The sequence below is a fragment of the Archocentrus centrarchus genome, chromosome 1, assembly GCF_007364275.1.
Source record: "Archocentrus centrarchus isolate MPI-CPG fArcCen1 chromosome 1, fArcCen1, whole genome shotgun sequence".
NCBI classification, from domain to species: Eukaryota; Metazoa; Chordata; class Actinopteri; order Cichliformes; family Cichlidae; genus Archocentrus; species Archocentrus centrarchus.
The window spans coordinates 15,253,512-15,279,927 of NC_044346.1; the positions used below are offsets into that span (position 1 = coordinate 15,253,512).

Below are 26,416 nucleotides of genomic sequence, written 5' to 3' on the forward strand. Positions count from 1 at the left end.
ACCGTGAACCAGATGCACATGTCTGAAGACGCTTCATCACATGGGGGGAAAAAACCTATTAAAGATGTCAAGTTGCCATAAAGGAGGCTTGCTCTCTGAATGGCAGGATTCTGTCGTTTTTTTCTTCTTTTTTTTTTTGCACACTGTTACTCCATGTACTTTTCCTGGAAATGATTTTGATATTACTTTAAATGTGAGTGTTGCCTTTGATCAGCTATCAGCAAACAAAACTCTTTTGCATTTAGGCTACAAAACAAAAGTTACAATAAATTTATATAATCTCAGTTTGTAAATACAATAACACGTTTTCTCGGTATTTCCTCGTGCGTCTCCACCTCCTTCCCGCTGACGTTGCGCGCTCGGTGACGCGCTTTATTTTGCGTGCAGCGGCGGAGCTTCAGCTGACAAGGAGGGGAGGACCGCAGCGTTATTGTCGTTTCATTCGTACGAGTGTCGTTTGGTCTCAGCACACGGACGTACATCGCAGCTGGTGGACCATAAAGACAATTTACTGGTGATTGTGATCGGCCGTTTCGCGGGTTTCTCTGCAAAGCCACGACGCGAACGAGCACTGAATGACTGAATCGCACCTGCCGCGGAGCATGGTCAACAAAGACTGATCCAGCACTGCGCTTGTGCGCCGACAAACCGAGCCAGGCTGCACACGATTCCTCAAAGAAATTAATTTATTTAAAAGCCCTCCGTGCACGTAAGAGGCTCCTGCTGCTGGAGGAGAAGGTTTGCGTGCACGAAATGTGAAGGTTGGACTTGGATGCTGCAGGCCGAACCCAACCGATCCGCGCCTGGCAGGTTTAATTATAGCAGGCTTGCTTGCGCGTCTTTGGCTCGGATATCCAATACTAGATATTGCAACTGCTCGGAGAATATCGGGCCTGAATTGGTGCTTTAGTAATAAAAAAGAAAAAAGCAAAAAACCTTTACAAACACAATCATACGTCCTGGTGAGACCAGTTTGATGGTCACCGTCAGCAGTCCCGTGTGGTCAATGTTCCCATAAAAAAAAAATAGCATTATGTGGGTCATTCCCGAAGATGTGTTACTTGCGGGTGCGTTATGGATCACCGAGAGAGCGAACCCATATTTTATCCTCCAGAAACGGAAGGGCCACGGGGATGGAGGCGGGGGACTGGCGGGTGAGTACCATATTTTGTAAGCGGGTGTCATGACTCTCTAAGAAAAAAAAAAAATCCAGTGTTTCATTTAAATCAGAAAAAAAAATCAGGTGACGGTCAGCTGCTCGGTGACAACTTGTCAGGCAAAGTGCTTGTCGATGCTGGACCTCAAAGACGCACAATGGAGGAGCACGTGACCGGCCAGCTGTCAGTCGGCTTTTCACTTGAACGCGGAGTTTAGGCTCATCTTGGTCATGCTGGTGACAGACTCTGCAGTGTATGATCTACTGTGTTGCTCCCCTATAAGCGAGGTCATAATACGGTATAAAACATTTTCTGAGGATGTTCCTGCCTGCAGTGGAAATTAGATTCCAGCCAAACAGCAGCATCAACAACAACACAAAACAATTGCATCTGTGGTTTCCGTTGTGCAGCTGCTAATGGCTGTGGAGCCTCAACAACAGTGAGTCTATTTGACCAGTCTGTTTGCTTGCTCATGCTGAATCATTCCCCTTCTTCCTTCTCTCACTACTCCTCCTCCCCTCTTGCTTGTTCCATCCAAAATGGGTCAAGCAGCAGCAGCAAGAGGTACAGGAGAGGGACAGGTTATGGGGATGGCAGGATGAGCTTTAATATTTGACAATGTTTGTGCTTTCTTTAATAGTTTAGACACAGTTGAACATAAAGAAGACTTTTACATATTCTGGTACAGGAGAGATATCGTAGATTAAATTGTACATTTACTATGTCTGGAACACACATGGATTAACATCTTGGCTCTTTAGAAATGCTGCCCACATCTGTATTTTGTGTGTTCATTTTGTCATGAAATATTAGATGGCTACAAAGGTAACTTGTTTAAATAGCATTCAAATGAGTTCAGGAATATGCTTCATGTAAAAGCATCTAAAACAAGGGCCCTGACTCTGATCCAGAACAGAAAGTGATGCCTCTGTCAATGAACCGTGTTCATCAGCTCTGTTTCTGTTCCCTGCTGAGAAGTTGTCGCTCTCTGTCAGTCAGTGTCACTGCCCACTGAGCTCTAACACCTTGAAATGTGACAAGACTAAAATCACTGGCGGGGAGGGTTAAAAAAAAAGTCTGTCTCGGCTGTTATACTGTAAAGGGCTGTGAGTTACATCCTGAAATGGTCTGTCCCGAATATACAACACAGATGTCTAACAGAGTGACAGGCAGCCACATCCGTTCACATTCACACCTTCAGCCAGATTAGAGTTGTGTATGGCAGTTAACACAGTAACTGTCCTGCACGAGCAGTTTAGTTCTAATGAGTGCACAGGATATAAATTCATACGTACCTCTAAATGATTTCAGAGGCACACAGTGCTCAGCTAATCACGTTTTATTTTCACCTAGGAGTGCAATACGATGAAATTCTTGCACTCTTTCATGTAGAAATCATTTGCTTCAAATACTGACACAGAGGCTGTGCGGATAATGATTCCTGTTGATGAGGCTCCCACAAAAGTAGTAAAAATGTAATTGTTTTGCTGTCCAAGGTGAAGCTAAAACTTAATTAGCTGAGTTTGTTCTTTCTTTTTTAATATGTTGGCTGCATGCATCTGAAGTTATGAGAACACATTTAGAGTATAATTGTCTTCCCTGGACAAATTATTGTCTTGTGAACTTATCCTCTTACAGGTCTTTAAATCGTTAGAGATTTACACAACAAAGTACAATTTGTGTGTGACATAGATTTTGGTGGAACAATGTTACAATAACTTTTCTGTAAATGTAATATAGACATGACTTACAGGCAGAATAATCAGAGAATTAATGCATTTTTAACCTAATCTAATAAATTAAATGCAAATAAAGTTCTTGCAAATGCTTTGCTAGTATAAAGAGTCATAGCCTAATAGTGCTATATTAAAATCTCTGATTGCAGACAGATTTCTTCCATCTCGACACTGTTTCCCAGCCCTATTCTGACTAATAAAGGAAGCCGGTAAACATTAAGGTTCTTCTTAATTCCAGAAAAAAGGCAAATGATTACAAATTTAGATGATAATATTGGTAATATGACCTGCTGTCTTATTGATAATTAGACCTGCTGCCTCCTCTTCTCAGTCTCTGGTGGGTCCTTGCTGTGGCAACACAAAGTGTGCTAAGTGGTGCTGGGAGATGATGTCATTTTTATGTAAAAAGCTGAGCTTGCTGACTTGCATTGTGTGCCAGTTGGCATACAGTACCCAGTGACACTGGCACTGCCCTCAATCCTTCCGAGGGGAGGAGAAGCCATCAGCTGCACCAGAATTACGCATTTTACAAAGCCGGGCATAAATCAGCATACTTGTCTTGACCGTGCTGCAGCTTCCATGTCTCAGCATGCGTTTGCCTTACAGAAAAACTGCGGGTCATGTAACGCTGTGGATGGCAGCAATGGTAAAGCATGAGTATCACAGCTGCATGAGCAGTTGCATAATTTCTGTACTGCATATAGAGAGACTGATACCTAAGACCTGTACTATTTGACAAGATAAGGATGTATATATCCAAAAGAAGATGTATCTACACAGTGAGAGGGATCACTATGATCCACAGAGTGAGACTCGTCCATAATTCCACATCCTTTTTTTTTTTGTTGTTGTTGTTGTATTCATCAACATTATAAAAGACACTGATAAATCAAAAATAAAATTGTATGAGCAGTATTGGAGCTAACAGTGCTGCAAATATTGCTCTGCAGTCTGGGATGAGTCTGCCCATTTCTGTGTTTTAAGTCCTTTAAGTGTTGAACTGTGTTAATAGTCACTTACTGTGTAATCAGCCTTTACATTAACAGGACAGAATATGTTGTTCAGAAAGGAAGTAAACTGAAGCGGTTCCTATGCCTATTGTGCAACATGTTACACAATTTCTTAATGCATATAAAATGACAGAATACAACACGCCATTTCACAATCTGATAATAAGTAAATGTTTGCCTAGTGTGTGTTGTGTCGAACAGATTTCCTTATCTTGTGCTTTAAGACGAGTCTTTAATGTCAGCAGGCAGAGAGATGTGGTGGGTGGAAAAGCAGAAAAACATATCTAATAAATGGATGCAGTGAAACCTGCATGTGGTGAAGATAAAGATCCAGCCTTGTCTCGGGTTTCTGTTATCTGAAACAGTATTGATTGTAAATCTGGGGAAGATTGTGGTCTTCTGTTTGCTTAATATAAAATCCCACACCCCGACTCTGCTTGCTCAAGCAGAAAGAGGATGTAAACAATGGAAAAATGTATTTTTACCAGTGCTATGAGGTTGGTTTCCTGTTCTTTCACTAACTGAGCTGCACTAATGTTTCAGAGTATGTGATTTGTTTTCCTCTAACAATGGGGATCTCTGATCGTGTCCTTGTTTCTGAGCAGAGGAGCACACAAAACATCACATGATTTTATTGCTTGCTCCATTCAGGGGACGATTGCTCCGTTTTCCAGCTACCGAGAAATTAGTGCAACATGTACCATTACAGCTGCTTTGTTTTTGTGTTGTCTTTATGCTGGCTGTACACCCCCACTCACTGAGTATGTGGAAGGAAATGTCACTGTAAAGGCAGAGGTTTGATTTGGAACAAGTAGTCACATGAACTTTGGCTTGATGAGTTAATTCTGCTGAGATGCGGTTTTTGGGGTTGCCTATCATGCACATGATAAAAGATGTATCGCGATAAAAGAGTGAACTGACTGCTGTCACATATACGTACAGTACTGTGAAAAAGTCTTGAGCCAGCCTTCGTTTCTTCATATTTTGCTTCCAAGGAGTCAGACTTTTGTGTAATTCTCCAGGCTTTCTGAAGGCCTTTCAGTTTTTCTTTGAACATCGGCTGCTTTCTACTTATTTTCAGTCCAGTCCTCGTACCTGAACATTTTCAGAGGAACTCTTTCCACTTGTATCATTCAAGCATTAAATAAAAAGGCACCTAACTCAAGGGATGAAACCAGTTTTGTATCTACATAAAACAGATATAAATATGTATGGAGGAGGCCAGGAGAAGGGAATAACATGGTGGAGCCTCTGTCATGGTTTGGGGCTGCATTTCTGCCAGTGGCGTTGGAGATTTTGTCAAAAGTGATGGAATTACTGTCAGATTTTGAGCCACCATTCAATACCTGGATAGGAAAAACACAAAGAAGAATGGATTGGCCTGCCCAGAGACTGGATGTCAACGTTACTGAAGCAGTGTGGGGATCATCTCGACAGAGAACAGAACAAAAGGCAGCCAACATCCAAAGAAGATCTTTGAATGTCCTTCAAGAAGCCTGGAAAACTTTTCCTGAAGACTGCTGAAAGAAACTAGAAGAAAGCTGCCTAAGAGAGTTCGAGCTGTGTTGAAGAATAAAGGTGATCACACCAAATATTGACCTTTTAAGCTTGTTAGAGTAGTACAAATTGTATCTCCATGTATGTTTGCACAATTCTCTGCTGCATCTGTATCCCATTTTCCTAGCAAAATATAAAAAAATGTGGGGTGGCTAAAGACTTTTGCACAGCACTGCGCAAACATTGACAAAATGTGGCCAAAAATAGCTGAATATGAAAAGACACAGTGAGTTTGTTTCTAGTTTCACTTTAACGGAGTCTGAACAGATCAAGGTGGTCATAGAAGTTCAGTGGTCTCACCTGAGTTTCCTGCGCTAAACCTCAAAGCATGCACGCACACACACACACGCCTCCTTAAGCTAAGCTATTCATACCATGCAGTACAACTGATTCTTTTCTTTTTTTTTTTCTCTCACAGACTGCAGCAGTTCATACTTGGCAACTGGCATTTCCCTCATAGCTATTTTTTTGAGACAAAATACAAAATGCTCATTAAAGGCTTTTGAGGTCAGCATGTGAGGGTTTAGTGTGGACTGTTTTTAATCCTTGTGATTGTTGTTGAGTCAGAGAGGAAGTTGTCTTCACACTCATAACAGTTTTGCTGTTTCTCTCAGAGGGGTAAACCAAAGTGTGGATTAGCTCATTGGTTTTGGTGTTTTTTTTTAGGACTCCAGTCGCCAGTGGGTGATTTACTGTTTTGTTCAGGTATTTCACAAGGTTTAAGGTGTTACAAGTGTGAGTCAGTATTTGTATTCATGAGTTCTCAGGAGTTAGTTATGATGCACGACCAGTAACATTTGGTATAGCGCTCACCACCTAAGTGTAAGTAAATGCAGATCAGTTAGTTTTTGGTGATGTCTGTCAACCAGCTGTTTGAGGCTTCTTGACCTGTTTGAGTGGTGAGAGGAACTGATGAGGACTGTAAAAAGGAAGGCAGAGATGAATTTACATCAGCACAGAGATTAGAAAGCAGAGGGGTCAGCGAGTCTAAGCCATGCAGATGTACTTTTATTTTTTCTCTTTCCACAGACTTCTTTTCCCCCATGAAAATGCACTTCAGCTTCCTTCGTTTGTCTCGTCTCCCTCCTCCCTCTCTCGTTTTCTGCGTGACTCATACTGTGTTTGCCCTGATGAGCCGCAGAACAAAAATAACTCATCTCTAACAGTGCTTGATTTTTTTTTTCTCCCCCATTTTAATATAGTGCAAAACCACAACAAAATACATCTCAAGACACTTTAGATTGGAATATAAAGACCTTAGAACAGATAGAAACCCAAGGATCCCCTATGAGCGAGCACTTTGTGATGCTGTGGGGTACCTCTGGCAGAACCAGGATCAGGGAGGGCAGATATCTCCATCATGGGTTGAGGAGGTGACTGTAGAAGAAAAAAGAGCAGAGAGAGACAACAAATGACAAACATGGGGGAAGGAAAATCACAAACTACAGGGAAGTGTGCAATAATGGCATATAAATGCATGAGTAGGTGAAGGGAGGAGATGACGAGTACTTGGTGCATCATGGGAAGTTCCCCGGCAGCCTGAGCCTACAGCAGCAAAACTAAAAGATGGTTCAGCATCAGTTGATCTAACCTGAAATATACGCTTTATCAAAAGGGAGCCTAATCTTAAAGGTAGAGAGGGTGTCTGTGTCCTGAACTTAAACTGGGAGCTGGTTCCACAGGAGAGGAGCCAGACGGCTGAAGGCTCTGCCTCGTATTGTACTTACAGAAAAGCCTTCAGTCTTGAGAGGCGAAGTGCTCTGATGGGATATCATGGTGCTACGATCTTCAAGATCTAGTGGGGCCTAATCATTCAGGAGTTTGTAATGTGAGGAGAAGAATTTAAAATTATTCTCTGGATCCAAGAGGGAAACAGGGAAGAAAAGCTAACAGTCCCTGTTGGGACTCTAGCTGCATCATTTTGGAACAGCTGAAGGCTTTTCAGACATCCTGATACTAACGAATTACAATAGTCCAACCTAGAAATAAGAACAGTGGATTAGTAGACAACCACCTGGGTGCCAGAAAGCCTGATTAATATAAGAATAGTCAAAAACAAAGCAGCAGGGACTTGAATATCTTACCTTTTTAGTTTTTGGATTGGTCTTCTTCCCGAACTTAAGGTTAAATAAAGCAAGCAGACTTTGGCATCCAGACCCACACAGAGTGGATTCTGATGAAATCACCAGTACTATTTTTCTAAGCTCCTCCAGAAAAAGGCATATGACTGTTTTTACACCCCACATCCTATTCTGTCCTCTCTTTAAAAGGTCTGTCCCTGTGAAGAGCACTCAAAGCTCAGAAAGCTAATTTAGAGGAGGATAAATGGCCTGTTTTGTACAACCTGGTAAACCAGATGGGGGGTCATACTAATGGGCTACAACTAATTTATAAATTATTAACTAATTTATTAACCACCGGTAAGGTCATTTGTTCATGAATATTCTATGTAGAATGACTCATATAGAAAATGTGGCTATATGCTGTCATTTCTCACCAGGCATAATCATAATTGTCAAATCCAGAGAGCCACACACAAAGATCACCGTTGAGTCAAAGGCTGAACAAGTGAAAGCATTTAATGCAGAGCAGAAATGTTTTTAGCCACAGGATGTTTTGAACCACAAGACCTCATGGTTTTCCCCTTTGCTTAAGCATAACAGCATAACAGCATGGTATAACAATTGTAAATGTGTGTAATTTGCGTATAAGTTCATATGTGCCATGAGTCAGGAAGGTTTTTTGTTTTGTTTTTTCTTTACAGTTTGATTAGTAAATTGCCTGATGCCAAAATTTATTTTTTCTTTCTGTAATAAAAGTTTTCTGGGCTCTTGCAGGTTTGCTTGTTGGGACCTTGGACGTTGTTCTGGACTCAAGCGCTCGGATGGCCCCATACAGGATCCTCTACCAGACTCCTGACTCTTTAGTTTACTGGATCATCGCTCATGGTATGTGGAGGAAAAACTATGAGAAAATAAAAGAGGCAGACTTACAGTGAAAATTCTTTGTTGCTCTGCACCAGTTTAGGTGCTACACATGTGGGCCACTCCACTCCACTATAGGCTCCTCTGTAATTCTACCCACAGCTTTCACTCAACTCCTAGGCCCAGTTTCCCGTACAGGGATTATGTCTAATCCTGGACTAAATACTTTTTCCTATTGTGGTCTTCATTGACTTTTTCCTTTTAGTCTAGAACCATGCTTAATCCATGACTGGGAAACAGGCTGATGATGTTCTGTCTTGCTGCCTTCTCCCATGTTAGCTGCTTAATGCCAAGTGTTACATCGTGCCCTGGTGGTTTTAACGGATCACGGGCTAAGGTGCAAGAATTGGTAGTTTTCACCCAATCGCTTGATGCAGTTTCATTATGATTCATATTATCAGCAGGTCCTCACAACTGTGTAATCTGCCTGTTCTCCTGTCTTCAAACTTTGATTTGAACCAAAGCTTTTTAGAAGCAGAACTCTTGTCAATTTTACCAATTTTGTACCATGCCATTAAGTATGTAAATATTCCAGCTTTGTGCTAAGAAATGCATAAAAACATCTTACTAGGGCTGAACAACTGCTGAGACAATTATTTTTAATTTTGGGTTAATTGCTTTAGTGATTGAAATTTCCTAAAAGTCTGGAAAACTGGTCAGTAATCCAAAACACAGAAGTTGGAGCAAAGGTCTGGCCAAGAATACCACAAACAAAAGTGTCTAGGCTAGGGACCTAAACACATACTCAGAACTGGAGTCTTTTCCAAGCAAACCTTATTACTTATTACACTCACCAGCCACTTTGTTAGGCACACCTGTTCAACTGCTTGTTAATGCAAATCTCTAATCAGCCAATCAAATGGCAGCAGCTCTGTGCATTTAGGCATGCATTGAGTTGCTGGTCAAGACGACCTGCTTAAGTTCAAGCTGAGGATCAGAATGGGGAATAAAGGGGATTCAAGTGACCTGAACGTGGCGTGGTTGCTGGTGCCAGACGGTCTGAGTATTTCGCGAAGTATGGTCCAAAAACTAGACAATATCCAGTAAGCAGCAGTTCTCTGACCTCAGAATTCATCCATCCTGCCTTTTGTCAACGATTCAGACTGCTGGTGGTGGTGTAATGGTGTAATGGTGTAGTGGAGATTTACTTGGCACACTTTGGGTCCCCTTGATACCAACTAAACATTGTTTAAATGCCACAGCCCACCTGAGTTGTTGCTGACCATTAAAACATACTAGTAGAAGTCTAGTTTTATCAGTTTTTGGCCTTTTTTGCTGTACTTTACACATAAACAGCTGCCCTACAGTATCTTTTAACAGGCTTTCTGTGTACTAATATTATTAGTCAAATTGTGTGTGTGTGTGTGTGTGTGTGTGTGTGTGTGTGTGTGTGTGTGTGTGTGTGTGTGTGTGTGTGTGTGTGTGTAAAGAGATCAATTATCAAAGCTTCAGGGAATTTATAGAAATTAGTCAAAAAGAAATTTGACAAGTAGGCTGCTGTGATAGCCAAGTTAACATCACACTTAATGAAGATGGGGCATGATTGGAACACTGGCAAACATTAATTTTGTTCTGAACATGTGCAACCATGTATTTAATTAGGTCGTTATCTACCAAATACAAATGTTAAAGTACCATTTGTCTGAAATGGAGGCCTACAGAGGACTAGCTTGGCTCTGAAATGGCATTGGCTCCCCTCGCCTCTCCCTCTCCTCCCCTCCCAGTTCTTAATTCCTCCTCCCAGAGATAGCAGGCGAGTGGAGCAGCCTGGCAGACATGGCTAATGCAGTCAATGTGCACTCACTGAAGGGCTGTTTTGTAGCAGTATCGAGGGATAATGGTCCACAGTAGCAGCCATTACTGCAATCAATTTCTCCCATGTCCAGAAAGATCAGTTTTAATCTCACTGCTCAGTTCTGACTAAGTTGTCATATTATCCTTTGCTGTTTAACAAAGGATGTGCATTTAATTGTCTGTTTTGTTTACTTGCACTGATACCTTTGTCCTCATTTACCTGTCTTACTAACTGAATGGTTGAAAATGTCTGCTGGGATGCCTTTAAGCTGTTTATTTTTCTCTGATAATCTAAATCTGAAATGCAGTTCCATGTTTTGTTTTGTTTTTAACATTTCAATAATTTAATGTTTGCATAAAATGCATGTGTGGCTTTGTAGCAAGGCCCACTATATCACTAGACATTGCACCTTCGTGCTCCTCCTGTGAACTGTGATTGACTCCTGTCTCCTCCCACCTTCACAGGAACCTCCCGTAAAGAGATCACAGAGCACTGGGAATGGCTGGAACATAACCTGCTGCAGACTCTCTCCATTTTTGAGAATGAGAATGACATTACAACCTTTGTCAAAGGAAAGGTCCAGGTAATTACTCTGTGCAATTATGATGTCTGACTTCAAGTTGTCACTAATGGCTAGCAAGGGGCGACTCCCATGGCTGCAAAAAGATGTCCTTCTTATTTTTATTTTATTTTTTGTAGACGTCTATGAGAAAATGAACATACTTCCCTCTTCTTTTATGACCTCAGCAAACACTTTTCTGTTGAGTTTATGGTCTCAATTGCTAGTTTCAAGCCCTATTTTATACACCATGGTGTATATTTTGTAAATTATTTTCACTTTCTTTTTTTACTACTTTTAAGAACAGCAATTTAAATCCTTTGGTTGTCTGCAAAAATCCATAACTGGCCATCAGAGGTTTTGGTTCAATTTGAGGTATCCATTAAAAATGAACTCTAAGCAGTTCACCTCATGCCCGTTGTGATGTCTCTTTATATTGTGCTGCAGGGCATCATTGCGGAGTACAGCAAGAACCACGATGTCAAAGAAGACGATGACACGGACAAGTTCAAGGAGGCTAGCGCTAAGTTTCGCAAACTGTTTGGGATGCCTGATGAAGAGAAGCTGGTCAACTATTATTCCTGCAGCTACTGGAAGGGAAAGGTGCCTCGACAGGGATGGCTCTACCTCAGCATCAACCACCTCTGCTTCTATTCCTACTTACTGGGAAAAGAAGGTTGGATATTATCCAACTATACTATCTTCAACACGTTTTATTTCTTTATCAAAGGGACCTTGATCTGTGGAGCTCTAAATAAGTCATTTCAAGATTATATTGATCTGAGACACTGCTGTGCATCAAACCATTATACCTTTCAGTATCAAACTGCATATTTTCTTGCATTCCTCTAAGATGTAGCCTTCCAGAAGACTTAAACCATATCTTTAGGGCTATTTTAGTCCATAATTTTAAAAATGTATCTTTTTTTTTTTTTTTTTTTTTTCTTACATCAGCCAAACTGGTGGTGCGTTGGGCAGATATCACCCAGCTGGAGAAGAGCGCCACCCTTCTTCTGCCTGATGTGATCAAGGTGAGCACACGCACCAACGAGCACGTCTTCTCCGTCTTCCTCAACATCAACGAGACTTTCAAACTGGCGGAGCAGCTGGCCAACATCGCCATGCGGCAACTGCTCGACAACAAAGGCTTTGAACAGGACCGCTCGCTGCCCAAGCTCAAGAAGAAGTCACCCAAGAAGGTGTCAGCACTCAAGAGGTAGGGACTCGTGCAAAGCGTTGCCGCTTCTCTGCTCAGCTGTAATAAATCTTGTGCATGCATGTTTACAACATTAATATACTATATACTAAATATCTGCATGTATAATCACATTTCTGTTACCTTACATGAGCATATTGCATCTTTTAGAGATCTGGATGCGAGAGCTAAAAGCGAACGCTACCGGGCGCTCTTCCGGCTGCCCAAAGATGAAAAACTAGACGGACACACAGACTGCACCCTGTGGACTCCCTTTAACAAGATGCACATTCTGGGACAGATGTTTGTTTCCACCAACTACATCTGCTTCACCAGCAAGGAAGAGTCTCTGTGTAGCCTCATCATCCCCCTACGCGAGGTGAGGTGGTCTGTTTATTAACAGCTTCATAAAACAAAAAGGAGCAGATTTTGAAAATCGGCCCCTCAAGTAGGAGCTCAAATAAAGCAGCCAGACATGTGAATGTGACTGATATTGGTAAACGGGTGGGGGGGCTGTCACTTCCCATCTGCTCTTTAAACACACTGTGTACAAAATGCAGCTGTCAAGCTGAATCACAATCATCCATTTAGTTTACGCAGAGCTCTAGACTGTGTTGTTCTGTTCATTTCTAAGTAATTTTCTGTATTTGTGTATGAATACATCAATATGTTCTAGCTAGTTTCAAGTGTCAGGACCTGACTGAGAAGCCCTGGCAAAAGGTGAAATGCAGAATGAAGGCCAATACCTGGAAAAACATGACATCAACATCAAACGAACCAAAAAGATTCCCGTGAGGTTGGCATTTGGCATCGTCAGTAGTTTTGGTCTGAGTGGATGGGTGGACATTGTGGTGTTGGTTATGTTGGAACAAATCAGATGCATGACTTCAGTTGAACTGAGGGTATTTGAGGAAACAGTAGACCCAGATTTCTTTCTCCAGTTGTCCTGATGGTCTGCTCCTCACACATACTGCAGTATTGAACTGGACCCTATTCATGTCAGTTCAATTCAATTTTATTTGTATAGCGCCAAATCACAACAGTCGCCTCAAGGCACTTGATATTTTAAGCTAAAGACCCTACAATAATACATAGAAGATGCCAACAATCAAACGACCCCCTATGAGCAAGCACTTGGTGACAGTGGGAAGGAAAAACTCCCTTTTAACAGGAGGAAATCTCCAGGGAGGGGCAGCCCTCTGCTGTGACCAGTTGGGGGTGAGGGGAAGGAGACAGGACAAAAGACACACTGTTGAAGAGAGCCAGAGATTAATATTAACTCATGATTAAATGCAGAGCGGTGTACAAACACAGAGAGAGTGAAAAGAGGTGAGTAAAGAAGAAGCACTCAGTGCATCATGGGAGCCCCCCAGCAGCCTAGGCCTATTGTAGCACAAATAACTAAGACGGTTTACAGTCACCCGATCCAGCCCTAACTATAAGCTTGATTAAAAAGGAAAGTTTTAAGCCTAATCTTAAAAATAGAGAGGGTGTCTGTCTCCTGAGTCCAAACTGGGAGCTGGAGTATAAGATGGGCAACTCTTGAGTTTTCAGTTCCAGAACAGCTGATCAGCGTAAGTTCAGTCAGTTAAGTGTATATGTATGTATGAGCAGACAAGAGTTGAGCTCTGATACCAGGATTCACCATGGCAACAGGTAAATAAAGAGCAGCACCTCCATTTTAAAGAATATGAATGCATGTGAGTGTGGATCATGACATTTACTAAAAACACAGAGTCATTTCACCCACTGGGGTCTCTCTATCAACATAGACAGAATAAAGTATTGAATATTTTTATCCTTTCTATGATCATCATTTGCCCAAATTGAATTTTGAAGCTGGAATCCTAATTTTATATTTGATATTTAAATCTAATTATCCAGCTGTAACCTGACAGGTGACAGAAACAGAAGATAAAAATACGGAGAAACAGATCAGACACAGTTTACTTATGGACCTGTGATATCAGTTACCCTCCAGGCAGATCTGCTCTCAAGTCAGTTTTCTGTTAAACTAGTTTTGCAACAGCTTTTTTTTTTTTTTTCCCAATTAATTATTCTGTGTACATTTAATCTGGTGAAGGGCTGTAACACTGTACTTTAATGTTCCCCTGTGTAAGAAGTTCTAATTGTATCAGATATCAGCTTTCACTGACAGATGATGGCTCTCTTACAGCCATAGCAGAGACGTTTTACTGTTAATACTAAGAGTTAAGTAACAGATTCACATTCAACTGAAAAAATGCAAAAAGTCTGTAAAGTTTTTTTTTTTTGTTTTTGTTTTTTTTTTTAATCAGTAAATACAAACATGTTGCAAGAAATGCTTCAGCGTTCATAGAGCTGCCTACATGTTAGTCAGCTAGATTTTAGATTTCGGAGCAGTTTTGGATGGATTTTAAAGCCCATGTCAAGAAAAAAATAAGCCGCTATGAACCGATCCATAATGGATCTGGATGGGATAAGATGGGAATGAACTGGATCCAGGCCTTATCCTTTTCGTGACCCTTTTCCATTCTGGATCCGTCTCATCATGCAAGTGGACTTTGATTCAGACCTGGTTTACTACAAAAGCTTTGATACCTTTGGGTGGATCTAATTCAGACTCACTTGCTATCCTGGTAGACCCACTGAAAATCACCTAAAGTGGAGGTTCAGACTTCAAATTTCAGACTTTTAAAATGTTGTTCAACATCATTTAATGACTGAAACTCAATCTGTAAACAATCTGCAAACTGTTGCATTTAAAAAGTCACTTTAAACTACATTTAATCCTGTTTTTTAGTTTGTCATTTCAGCCTCATCTTCACGCAGATATTCACAACACGATGACAAATGATTGATCAAAGCTCAGTGTGTTATGTGTCTAAAGCTTTATGCAGATTCTTTTATTTAAGTGGTAATGTACAGTAAATGTTTCAGAGAGCTGAGAGCTGCCTGACTGCACAGAATCACAGTTAGAAAAATATAGACTATAGATTTTATTCTGAGCTGATAATAAATCTGCAATGTAAACAATATCTGTGTCCTTACGTTAACAACAGTCAGCTGGTTCAGGTGCAGCAGTATCTAAGTATCTTAAATGCTAATCCCCTGTGAGTCTGGGTATGACTTCTTGTTATACATGCTTGCGTACTGCATACATAAAGAAATATGTTACTTAATAATAAAAATATTAATAACTTATATAGCACCTTTCAAGAAACCCAAGGATGCTGAACAAAGAGTGTAAATAAAAACAAATACCGAGGGGCCAGGACATTGAGGGATTTGTAAGTGAGAAAAAAGATCTTGCAGGTAATGCGTGACTTTACCAGGAGCCAGTTGGTCATTTAGTTCAGTTAGGTTTGCCCAGCAGAAATTAAAATGGATTTTCAGGACATTCATTCAAATTTCAAACCCGTTTTGCTTACTCTTGGTCTTTACAGCTCTCAAACAATTTTTCCTGGTGTCCTGCAGGTGACCATCGTGGAGAAGGCAGATAGCTCCAGTGTGCTGCCCAGCCCACTCTCCATCAGTACCAAGAATCGCATGACTTTCCTGTTTGCCAACCTCAAAGACCGAGACTTCCTAGTGCAGAGGCTGTCCGACTTCCTGCAGCAAACCACCTCCAAGATTTACCTGGAAAAGGAACTCACTGGCAGCCTAAACAGCTCAGATGACGAGGTAGGTATTTTCATTAGGAGACTTTGCTCCTGGTGCCTTGTTTACTCTGACTTTACACAAAAACAGTGGCATTGCCCAAGTAAAAGCTCCGAAACCTGAATCTGATTTATTTCCAGGTTTACTCCCAGCATGGATCCCTGCTCTCCAGCAGTCCTCAGCACAGTTTGAGTTCAGAAGGCGAGCGTAAATTTAACCTGAATGACAGCAGCGTGCCCACAGCCACACAAGCCCTCATGACCATGTATCGCCGCAATTCCCCCGAAGAGTTTAATCCTAAACTGGTGAGATGAACTGCATTTGCACTAAGACAGAGAAAGCTTTATCTTGTCAAATAACTCATACTACACTTAAGAGAAGTGTTTCCAGTTTTTAAAAAAGTATTTGCAAATTTTTGAGTAGTTGCTTTTTACTTTTTTTTTTTTTTCCCCCATAATTGGCATTTCCACACTATTGCACTGCATGGAAATTAAACCGCATGTAAATATCTGATGCTTTCCCAACCAGGCGAAGGAGTTCCTGAAGGAGCAGGCATGGAAGAACCACTTCACTGAGTATGGACAGGGAGTGTGTATGTACCGCACAGAGAAGACGAAGGAGCTCGTTCTCAAGGGGATTCCTGAGTGCATGAGAGGAGAGCTCTGGCTGCTTTTCTCTGGTGAGGAAATGTTCAGACTGGCTCAAATTAGACCCCAACCAATACTGGTATTTGGTGTTTTGCAAATCTGATATATCGGACAATACTTTTTATTTTTTCTTTCTTTTAGACACACAAAAGATAAACAAATACATATAACAAATGTTATATAAGTGCTCGTGTTGTTATATAAGATAAAATGACAATGCTGTTTAAGACAATCTTGCTTTATAGTCAAAAGTCATTGTGTGACTTTCCAAATGCGTGTTACCAAGAAGGAAGTTGAAGAGTGCCCTCTGGTGGAAAAACTATGCAAAATCAACACTTATAACATGCTTGAGGGGTGTTTCTTCCATCTGTTCTTTTGACTTTGTAATTTTGAATTTATAGGCCATCATGACTATTGGTAGAATATATCAGCAAATGGCTGATATCAGTCGGGCTTTAGGACAAACAACAAATGATTAAATTGTGCACTAGACCAGAGAGGCTACGCCCTGCTTACTAAGTTCTCACTTGAGCATAACATCACAAGATGCATGATGTCATGCAGGTGTGATTAATACTGTTGACAAATAGCCAAGATAAGAGCATCAAAGATTGTGACACAGTTTTCCTACCAACTCAGATTTTCAGTGTCTCACTTGGACTTCAAACATATGGTCATCGTCATTTTGACAGTTTTTCCACTGAACCTCAGGTATGAATGTACCACATGCCAAACATGCATTCATGGGCTGATGGCAGTGATTTAAATTTACGAATGAAACTTCTGTTAATGTTTATACAGTTATTTTCAGAAAATCACTTATTACAAATTACAGTTATATGTGTGCATTCCTGAACACAAAAATTAGTTTTAGTAGTTGAATGTTGTGCTTGAAGGCAACACTATATGTGACTGTTACAACATGTTACCCGGTCAGGTATGCACTTGCTCCAGACTTTCCTGTTTACAAGTACAGCTGCGTGTTTGTGCTCATCCTCACCTGCTCCGAGCCAGGTCACGAGCACCAGCTCCTCCTCCTCCTCCTCCTCCTCCTCCTCTCCCCGTGACCTACTTGTTACTCCTGAAAGGAGTTTTCCCTACAGCGATCTACCCCAAGACAGTAATTTAACATGCTCTACTGAATGATTCAGCTGCTGCCAAAGTGTGTCGCCTTTTAGAACAAATGGTTAAAAACCAGTTTAGCGAGCTTCTGTTTCTGGGGCAAATTCCAATAAGCACGTTTAATGAAGTATGTGCACAGGCACATTACGGGCCCTTGAGGACTTTGATGTGTGTAATTGTGCTGCAAATTTATTCAGATGACTTGGAGACCAATTGTAAACCTACAAATGGGTCTCTAAGCTACAGTATGTGCAAGCCAAATAAGAATAATTTGTGTTAGACATTTCTTTTTTTTAATTAATTTACTCAAATCAAGTTTAATATCAGGGCTGCCCTGGTTTACAGAGAGATGCTAAATTTGGAGGATGCTGGTGTAACAGTATGGTTTGTAAAGCAACTGTTAGAGAGGGCGTCTGCTGACAGTCGTGTACACTGATGCACACAATGTGCCATAATAGTATTTTAGCTTTATAGTGTTAGGTTACACAAATTTGAAACAGCTTAAAGTGAGTGCAGACAAACAAATTTGCTGAGGCATCTCAAAATTTACTGGCTGTATCTAGACAAGCAATAATGCAGAGTTATGGCAGCCTGAGAAAACTGGGAGTCAGAGAAACAAATATTGATTTGTGGTCTTTCTTTGTGTGTGTTTGTTAATCTTGCCTGCACATTTTTCCATCAACATATGTTCATTTTTGTTAAATAATGACTAAAGACGAGGGGTTCAAAATACCAAAATACAAAAAAAAAAAAAAATGCAGAAATATAGATATCTTCACATACTTAAATATAATAGATTATTTAAGTATGTGAAACCTTTCTGTGAGTGATCAATGAATCATAATAAATGCTGGCACAGATTTTATTGTTTTGCTTTTGCTTCCGATCTTTAAGTCTCACATTTATCATTCACAGGGGCGATCAACGAGATGACCACTCACCCTGGATATTATGAAGACCTGGTGGAGAAATCGATGGGCAAATACAACCTGGCAACAGAGGAGATTGAGAGGGACCTGCACCGCTCTTTGCCCGAGCACCCAGCCTTCCAGAACGAGATGGGCATCGCTGCCCTGCGCAGGGTCCTCACTGCCTACGCGTTCAGAAATCCCAACATCGGATACTGTCAGGTGCTCGCATGCGTGTTTTTATTTCCACGTTGAGTGGCAGAAAAATCAGCAGCCCTTGACAATACGTGATGTTTTTCTTCCTCTCTGCCTCAATTCCACAGGCCATGAATATTGTGACATCAGTGTTGCTGCTTTATGCCAAAGAAGAGGAGGCTTTTTGGCTGCTTGTGGCACTCTGTGAGAGGATGCTGCCTGACTACTACAATACCAGGGTTGTAGGTCAGTATGTGCATGTGGTGTTGTATCTATTTAACTTGTGTTTTCTGTTTATTTAACATTATCTTCTTGCACAGGAGCCCTCGTCGATCAGGGTGTGTTTGAGGAGCTGGCCCGTGAGTACATTCCTCAGCTGTATGACTGCATGCAGGACCTTGGCGTCATCTCCACTATTTCGCTCTCCTGGTTCCTCACCCTTTTCCTGTCCGTCATGCCATTCGAGAGCGCGGTGGTGGTGGTGGACTGTTTCTTCTATGACGGGATCAAAGTCATCTTTCAGTTGGCGCTCTCTGTGCTGCACGCCAACATCCATCAGTTGCTGGGCTGCAAGGATGACGGGGAGGCCATGACCGTACTGGGGAGGTAAGAAAAGACAAAACTCTTGGTGGTCATCACTGCTGTTTCCTTATCAGCCTTCAATCTTAGTTGTATTCTCTGTTAATCATGGCTGATTGACCTGTTGATCATTTTGGCACCATTTTTTTTTTTTAATTAATTAATTTTTTATTTGTCTATTGCAGGTATCTGGACAGTGTGACCAATAAGGACAGCACCCTCCCTCCCATCCCTCACTTGCACTCTTTACTCACAGATAATGGAGAACCACATCCAGAGGTGGACATCTTCAAACTGGTCCGCAGCTCCTATGAGGTATTGAACCTGGACTATGGAGCATGTTTCTAAACCCGTGTCCCTCTGAGTTTGGCTTGTTTTTTTAAATGTACTCTGAATATATGAAATTAGAATTTTTATGTGATTTGTTTGAACTTTTACCTGCTAATATATCATCCATTTGCCATTTGTTGTAATTATATTTTTTGTTTTGTTTTTTTTTAAGAATAGGGCTGAGTACTGTTTTTCAATTTTTATTTTTTTAACTTTAATTTACTTAAATGTCACTGTAATGCCCATCTGTCTACTCCCCAGTTAGCTGCGGTCATCCTAACTGTGTCCACTTTGATAACGTAGTTTTCCCACAGCCAAGCTGACCTACACTTGTTACTTTTTTCTTATCTATCAGAAATTTGGTTCTATTCGCGCCGACGTGATTGAACAGATGCGTTTCAAACAGAGACTGAGGGTCATCCAAACTATTGAGGATACAACTAAACGCAATGTGGTAAGGGCATAATCTTAGAGGATCTGGAATTAAGTACAGTAGATGTATTGAGAGGTTTTTAATTGTATCTGCCTGGCAGAATGCCAGTCTAGTAATTTGATCGTCTGCCCTACATTTACACTGAACTTTATTTTCGCTCTTCTATTTTTAATTTGATTATATAACGTTTCAGGTCAGAACTATTGTAACAGAGACTGACTTCAGTATCGATGAGTTGGAGGAGCTCTATGTGCTCTTCAAGGTGAGTTAAAGATGCAGCGAATGCAGATAATAGCCTATGAGCCTCGGCTTTAAGCTGAGCTTACAGTTTGCTTATGCCACAGGCCTGTGTACTTTATCAGTGGCACACTCTTCATAAAAATCCAGATTTCCACAAATTTCCAGACACAATGCCAAAGTCGCATTTAAATTTTTTTTTTTTTTTCCTCTTCATTTCTTTAGGCAGAGCACCTAACCAGCTGTTACTGGGGCGGCAGCAGCAACCCCACGGAGCGCCACGACCCCAGCCTGCCGTACCTGGAGCAGTACCGCATCGACGTGGAACAGTTCAAGGGTCTCTTCAACCTGCTGTTCCCTTGGGCTAATGGAGCCCATTCGGATCCCCTCGCTGTACGCTTTTTTCGTCTTCTTGACCAAAACGCAGATGCCCTCATCAACTTTCGGGAGTTCATCACCGGCTTGGGTAGGTAGAGGATGTTTTTAATTATTTTTGTTAACAGCTTGTAACATAACGGATGATGCTCAGTTGGCAAATGGATTTTTTTAGGCTGTCTTTGAAATTTGAAGGCAGTTGGTGTACTGTGTCAGATCTCTAAAGCTTTTGGTTGTTTTGTAGGTGTTCTGTGTCACAGGGACCTCACTGAGAAGCTAAAGCTGCTCTACAAGATGCATGTCCTGCCTGGTGAGTGTGTTTGGATTCAGTGCAGTGAGCGTGCAAAGTTAGAAAGAGAGAAAGAGAAATTGCCGTGCTTCTTGCGTTTTGTTTCACTTCACTGTGGAAATCATGTTTTGAGTACTCCCTTTAAGGAACCCCCTGCTGTTATAAATTATACCCTGAAAGTTTTCAATTTAATGCACACCTACGTCTGGATTTTCATAACATTTTGACATAGAAACCAAGAGTCCATTGTTAATATATTTAACTAGTCTGGAAAAGTTGTTTTTAACCTTTTATTGTCTGACGTTAAGAGAGTGCAATTGTTTTCCCCAGAAATGACTCATGAACAAGAAGAACCTGACTCTGCATTTGAAGCCACTCAGTACTTCTTTGAAGACATCACTCCAGAAACATCCATCGGTGAGGTTATTTATCGGGATTAGATTTGTTTTGCTTTTGCCTGAGGAATTACAGCGGAGAAATGTTAGTAATTATAGTGGAGATGACTTGGCACGGTTCTCATGATATTTGCACAAGTGAAACCTCTGTTGTGGTTGTGCTTAATCACATGATGTTCACTTCATGTGACTTACAGGTGACAGTGTGGCTGTATTAACTCAGAGGGCAGCCAGGTGCTGTTGATCAAATGCACTTGATTAACTGCTCATCAGCAAGTGTGAGCACCCCCTATAAAAGCAGAAGTTTTGGCAGTTTGCTGGCCTGGTGTTAATGCCACAATCATCCCTGGATGCTGGCTGTCCCAGCAAATTCTACACAATGCTCAGAGAAACGTCAGAAAACCCCAGAGCTACATCTCAGACTCTACAGGCCTCAGTTAGTATGTTAAAGTTCATAACAGCTCATTTAGAAAAAACACTGAACAAGTACGGCTTGTTTGGAAGAGTTGCCACGAGAAATCATCTTCTCTTTAAAAGGAACATGGCAGCACGGCTTAGGTTTGCAAAGTTGCATCTGAACAAACCACAAGACTCTTGGAACAAAGTCCTTCGGTGCTGTTTGGCCGTAGTGCGCAGCACCATGTTTGGTGAAAACCAAATGCCACAAACACCTCAGACCAAGCACGTGATGGTGGAGGGGTGATGATTTGGGTGTGTTTTGCAACCATCGGGGCCTGGGCCCTGATGGTTGCAAAACACACCCTGATTCTAGAGTCAGGTGTGAGGCCATCTCTCTGACCGCTAAAGCTTAGCTGAAATTACAACAGCACAGTGATCCCAAGCACAGCAGGACAGAATGGCTGAAAAAGAAAAGAATCAAGGTTGCAGTGGTGTAGTTAAAGTCCAGACTTTGAATGCTACTGTGCTTTTTTTTTTTTTTTTTTTTTCCCCTGTAGAATTAGAATTTCTAACCAAACATTTGACCTCAACCTCCCTGTCTTCTCAGGCCATGACTCGAAGTGCAGAAATGAGAAGGATGACGGCTTTGTCAGAGTGACATTCAAAACAGAAAAAGGTAAAGAGCAAAGTCACGTTGATTCAAAAACTCTGTCAGAGCCTAGATGTAGTTCTGAAATACTCCTTACTTCCATCACCACATTGAAAGGACTCATAATTCATGATTTTTAAAGAGTATGGTTTAAGTTTGTGACAAAAACACTCACATTCTTTTGCCCATTTTGCAGTCAAGAAACTGAACACTCCTGATTACCGCCATTACCTGAAGCTGTGGAGCCAGGAGACGAAACCTAAACGAGAAAACACAAAAGACCTCCCAAAGCTGAACCAGGTGAGACTTTATTTCCACAAATTACTCAGTGTAAAAATGCAGCCAAAGTGACCTTTTTTGTGTTCCTGTCCCGCAGAGCCAGTTCATCGAGCTTTGCAAGACCCTCTACAGCATGTTCAGTGAAGATGTTGCAGAGCAAGAGCTCTATCACGCTACAGCAACAGTCACCAGTCTGCTGCTGGAAATGGGAGAGGTGGGAAAGCTCTTCTCCTCCTCTTCCAGGAAGGACCACAATCAGGAGGGGACGTCCGAGTTGAGCATGTGCACGAGAGATGTGTCAGATCCTAAAAGCACACACGAGGTTCAGGATCTGGAGGACATTTTTGTCCCTCCAGGTCTTGAGAATAAGCCGAGCCCCTGTGAAGAGGGAAAAGGGGATGAAGGGAGCGAGCAGCTGCCCCCTATGCAAGACATCAAGCTTGAGGACTCGTCTCCTAAAGACACGGGAACTTCCTCTGCTATGCTCATTTCGGATGATGAAACCAAAGATGACACTTCAATGTCATCTTACTCGGTGCTCAGCGCGGGTTCCCACGAGATGGACGAGAAGCTGCAGTGTGAGGACATCGCGGACGACACAGTGCTGGTGCGCAGTGACAGCGGCTCCAATGGGGAGAGAAGTAACCGGCCTCTTGGTGGGGGGCTGCACGACAGAGGCCTGCCTCACAGCACGAGCATCGACAAAGACTGGGCCATCACGTTCGAGCAGTTCCTGGCTTCTGTCCTCACCGAGCAGGCCCTCGTACGTTACTTTGAGAAGCCAGTGGACGTGGCAGCTCGCATAACCAACGCCAAGAATGCCAAGAAAGTTGGGCGTCCCCTACTGTCAACAAGTGACTATGAGATCTCGCTGTCTGGGTGAGGCGTTATCACTAAAAGACTGTTCTAAAAGATTATAAGTCGTGTTTGTAAGAAGACTGAAGGTAAACGTGTGTGTGTGTGTGTGTGTGTGTGTGTGTGTGTGTGTGTGTGTGTGTGTGTGAGAGAGAGAGCGAGAGATAGCTGAATGAATGAGACCAAAACTTCTCTTAGCAATGTATTTTAAAATAAATTAAAGACTTTTACAACAATCACTAGTTTCTGTCCAGTGGAGAAGGAACAGAAAATGAATATTATGGTTTGCTCAGATGAAATCAATGTGTACGTCGTAGCTGTACTTTATAAAATATTATGCATAGGTGTTAATACTGTAATCTCTAGTACTCTTAGGCTATGTAGATGTAAATGTTAGTACAGTTCCAAACTGGGATATTGATAGTCTACAGTGCATACGATCACCTAACATTATATCAAACTGTTGCTTCCTTACTTTACAGTTCCACTGGCTGCTAATCATGACATTTGTTTATCAGTGGGTGAAACTATGGGGGGGGCATTGAAAATTCAATTTTCATGTTTTCATGTAAACTCTTCAGTACCTCATAAATTTAACTGTCACCGGCAAATTTCATATGCACATTTGTATCTTCCTTGATGTTCACTTTCAAAAAATAAGGTCCCCTTTAAACTTCCCAGTTCACTTTATCCAGTTATAATAACTAGTAGCAAAATCTGTATAATAATAGTAGTAATCATCCTAATGATATGAGGGGAAGAAAGGAAAAAAAAAAATAACCCACATCCAGTTTTTCTTTTTGATTAAGAAGAAAATCAGTCCTGCCTCTACAGTTACTACAGACACAAAAGTTGGTTGATGTTTCAGGAACTTGAAGGTGTGTTTAAAAAATGAGTACACTAAAATACCGTTAAGAGCCTGCACTCTTTGTTTACAGCAAAATCCACTAAGATTTGCTTGCCTTCAGCCTAGCTGTTGTCTGCACTCCAAACTTTTTTTTTTTTTTTTAACATTTTGATCTTTTATGCGCTGTACATTTTTACTTTGCTTTTTTTTTTTTTTTTTTTTTTAAATGAAGTCGTTTTTAATGTGAATACTTTCAATTATAAATGCCCATTGTTTGGTTTATTACTCTGGGTTCTGATGCATTGTATATCACTTCATCTTATTAAAATTACAGTTTGAATGGTTTAATGCTGCACAGTAAAATGCCTCCAGTCTTTATTTCACCGATTTCATCATACGGAGTTCAAAAAACAAGGAGTGATACTGCCATCTGGTGGAAGACTGAGCTCACACCCACCAATCTCCATTTCCTAGAGAGGTTTCCAAAAGTTTTTTAAAAAGTAAGTAAATTTGTTGTGATTCACAACACAAGCAAATTGCAGCTTCAGTTTCCTGTTCTTAGCTGACAGGAGAAGCATCCGGTGTGGTCTTCTGCTGCTCATCTTCTTCAAGGTTCTGTGTTCAGAGATGCTTCTTCTTACCTTGGTTGGAACTAGTAGTTATTTGTGTTACTGCTGCCTTTTCATCTGCTTAAAGCAGTCTGGCCATCCTCCTCCTGGCATTAGCAAAGCATTCTTGGCCAGAGAACTGCACTCAGTGGATATTTTCTCTTTTTTCAATCATAGAGATGGTTGTGTGGGAAAATTCCAGTACCTTAGCAGTTTCTGAAATACTCACAACATGCCTGGCACCAGAGTCACTTAAACCACCTTTCTTCCCCTCAGTTTGAACTTCAGCAGTTCAGTTGATAAAGTGGCTGGTGAGTGTATGTTAATAAGTATACACTTGTACAATGTGACACTTTTTCTCAAGTATCTGCATGCTATGCTGTTAGTACTAACATGATCACTATGAGAAAACCACACACATCTGTCAGAAATCACTAAACTCATTTCAGGGTCAGATAGTTGGTCAGGCACAGATTTTTATTTATTTCCGACTTACTACTTCTATATAGCCAGATTTTTTTTTTTTTTTTTTTAACTCTCCTTGGTTAAAGAGTACATGAATGTGTACCTTGTTAGTGTAACCATATTAAACCTCAGTTTGTTACACGGCCATTCTCTTTTTCACCCCTGGACCCCACACACTAGGGCTGTGGCCGAGGTTAACCAATCACAGCTTAGTGAGCTCATTTATAACAAGACTTTCAGATGATTGTGAGGACCGTCCCCTCTCAGACATACGATAGAGCTATAGATAATCTAGAAGCTGTGGACACTTTCCTTAGGGTCCACAGCTTCTCAGAAAGCACAGATTTAAAAAAAAAAGTCACAGTCAGCATCATATACAGCATAAGCATATACATACACATACAGTGATTTGTAAATGGTTATCCTTTTGATACTAGGCACAAAAAGTAAGAAAATTTGTGTTTGGTGGATTATTACTTTGTGCTTCTTGGCAACAAATCTCATATCATTGGAAAGCCTGTTTATTTCCCCTTAAGTGGAGCCACATTTGTAAGGAAAATGCATTTGTGGGTTGAGCAGCAGAGTTGATTATGTGAGTTGTGCCCATGAAAAATTTGCCAAATCTTCTCTGCAAATGCCAAACAGCTTATTCTATTGATTCTTTTTGGTTTCATTTACTGGATTGGATGATTGAAGTTTGAAGAAACTGGACATGCTGGCAATTCAACAACAGGGGCCTCAGCAGCATGTAGAAGAACCACACACAGCCACAACAGCCTGGCACCACCTCCTCATGCTGGTCACACACTGCTGTGGGATGGCATCCTATTCTCCAACCGGCATTTGTCGCAAGTCAGCCAATGTGGTTGTGTTGCTTACTCTGGCATGAACAGCATCCCCAAGCTGATACAACAAGTGTTCAGTGGTGCTGAGGTCAAGGCTGCAGGGAGGCCACAGCATCCTCTCTGCTCCCAAATTCTGGAGGTAGTCTCTGATAAACCCCACTCTGTGGTGGTGAGCATTTTCTTCTTGGAGTATACAATAGTGGGCTGAAAAGTTCGTAGGCTCACTAAGAAGGATTTATCATACAGTAATTAAATTTGGCATGCCTTAAATTCAACCTTTTCTGATTCTAACTGCATGTTTTCTTTGCAGATAAATCCATAGTGGAT

At 41.3% G+C, this 26,416-nt stretch overlaps 1 protein-coding gene across 1 annotated transcript; it reads left to right on the forward strand.

The window, feature by feature from the left end:
* Positions 1-427: 427 nt before the first annotated feature.
* On the forward strand, positions 428-24,411 carry tbc1d9 (TBC1 domain family, member 9 (with GRAM domain)). The gene is made up of 21 exons (XM_030751918.1): positions 428-1,154; positions 8,298-8,408; positions 10,704-10,822; positions 11,246-11,474; positions 11,753-12,014; positions 12,165-12,372; positions 15,450-15,656; positions 15,773-15,937; positions 16,161-16,311; positions 18,317-18,531; positions 18,633-18,750; positions 18,825-19,110; positions 19,269-19,398; positions 19,769-19,867; positions 20,040-20,108; positions 20,309-20,549; positions 20,703-20,768; positions 21,078-21,164; positions 22,149-22,217; positions 22,387-22,490; positions 22,567-24,411. Exons 1-21 carry the CDS (start codon positions 1,034-1,036, stop codon positions 23,350-23,352), a joined length of 3,843 nt encoding a protein of 1,280 aa, XP_030607778.1. The 5' UTR covers positions 428-1,033; the 3' UTR covers positions 23,353-24,411.
* The last annotated feature ends 2,005 nt before the right edge of the window (positions 24,412-26,416 follow it).

Bases quoted from the DNA above. Each gene is read 5' to 3' on its own strand.
- tbc1d9 (XM_030751918.1), top strand. From the start codon at position 1,034: ATGTGGGTCATTCCCGAAGATGTGTTACTTGCGGGTGCGTTATGGATC. The intron at 15,938-16,160 runs GTGAGATGAACT...TTTCCCAACCAG, and splicing joins AAGAGTTTAATCCTAAACTG to GCGAAGGAGTTCCTGAAGGA. The intron at 18,532-18,632 runs GTGCTCGCATGC...TCAATTCCACAG, and splicing joins CCAACATCGGATACTGTCAG to GCCATGAATATTGTGACATC.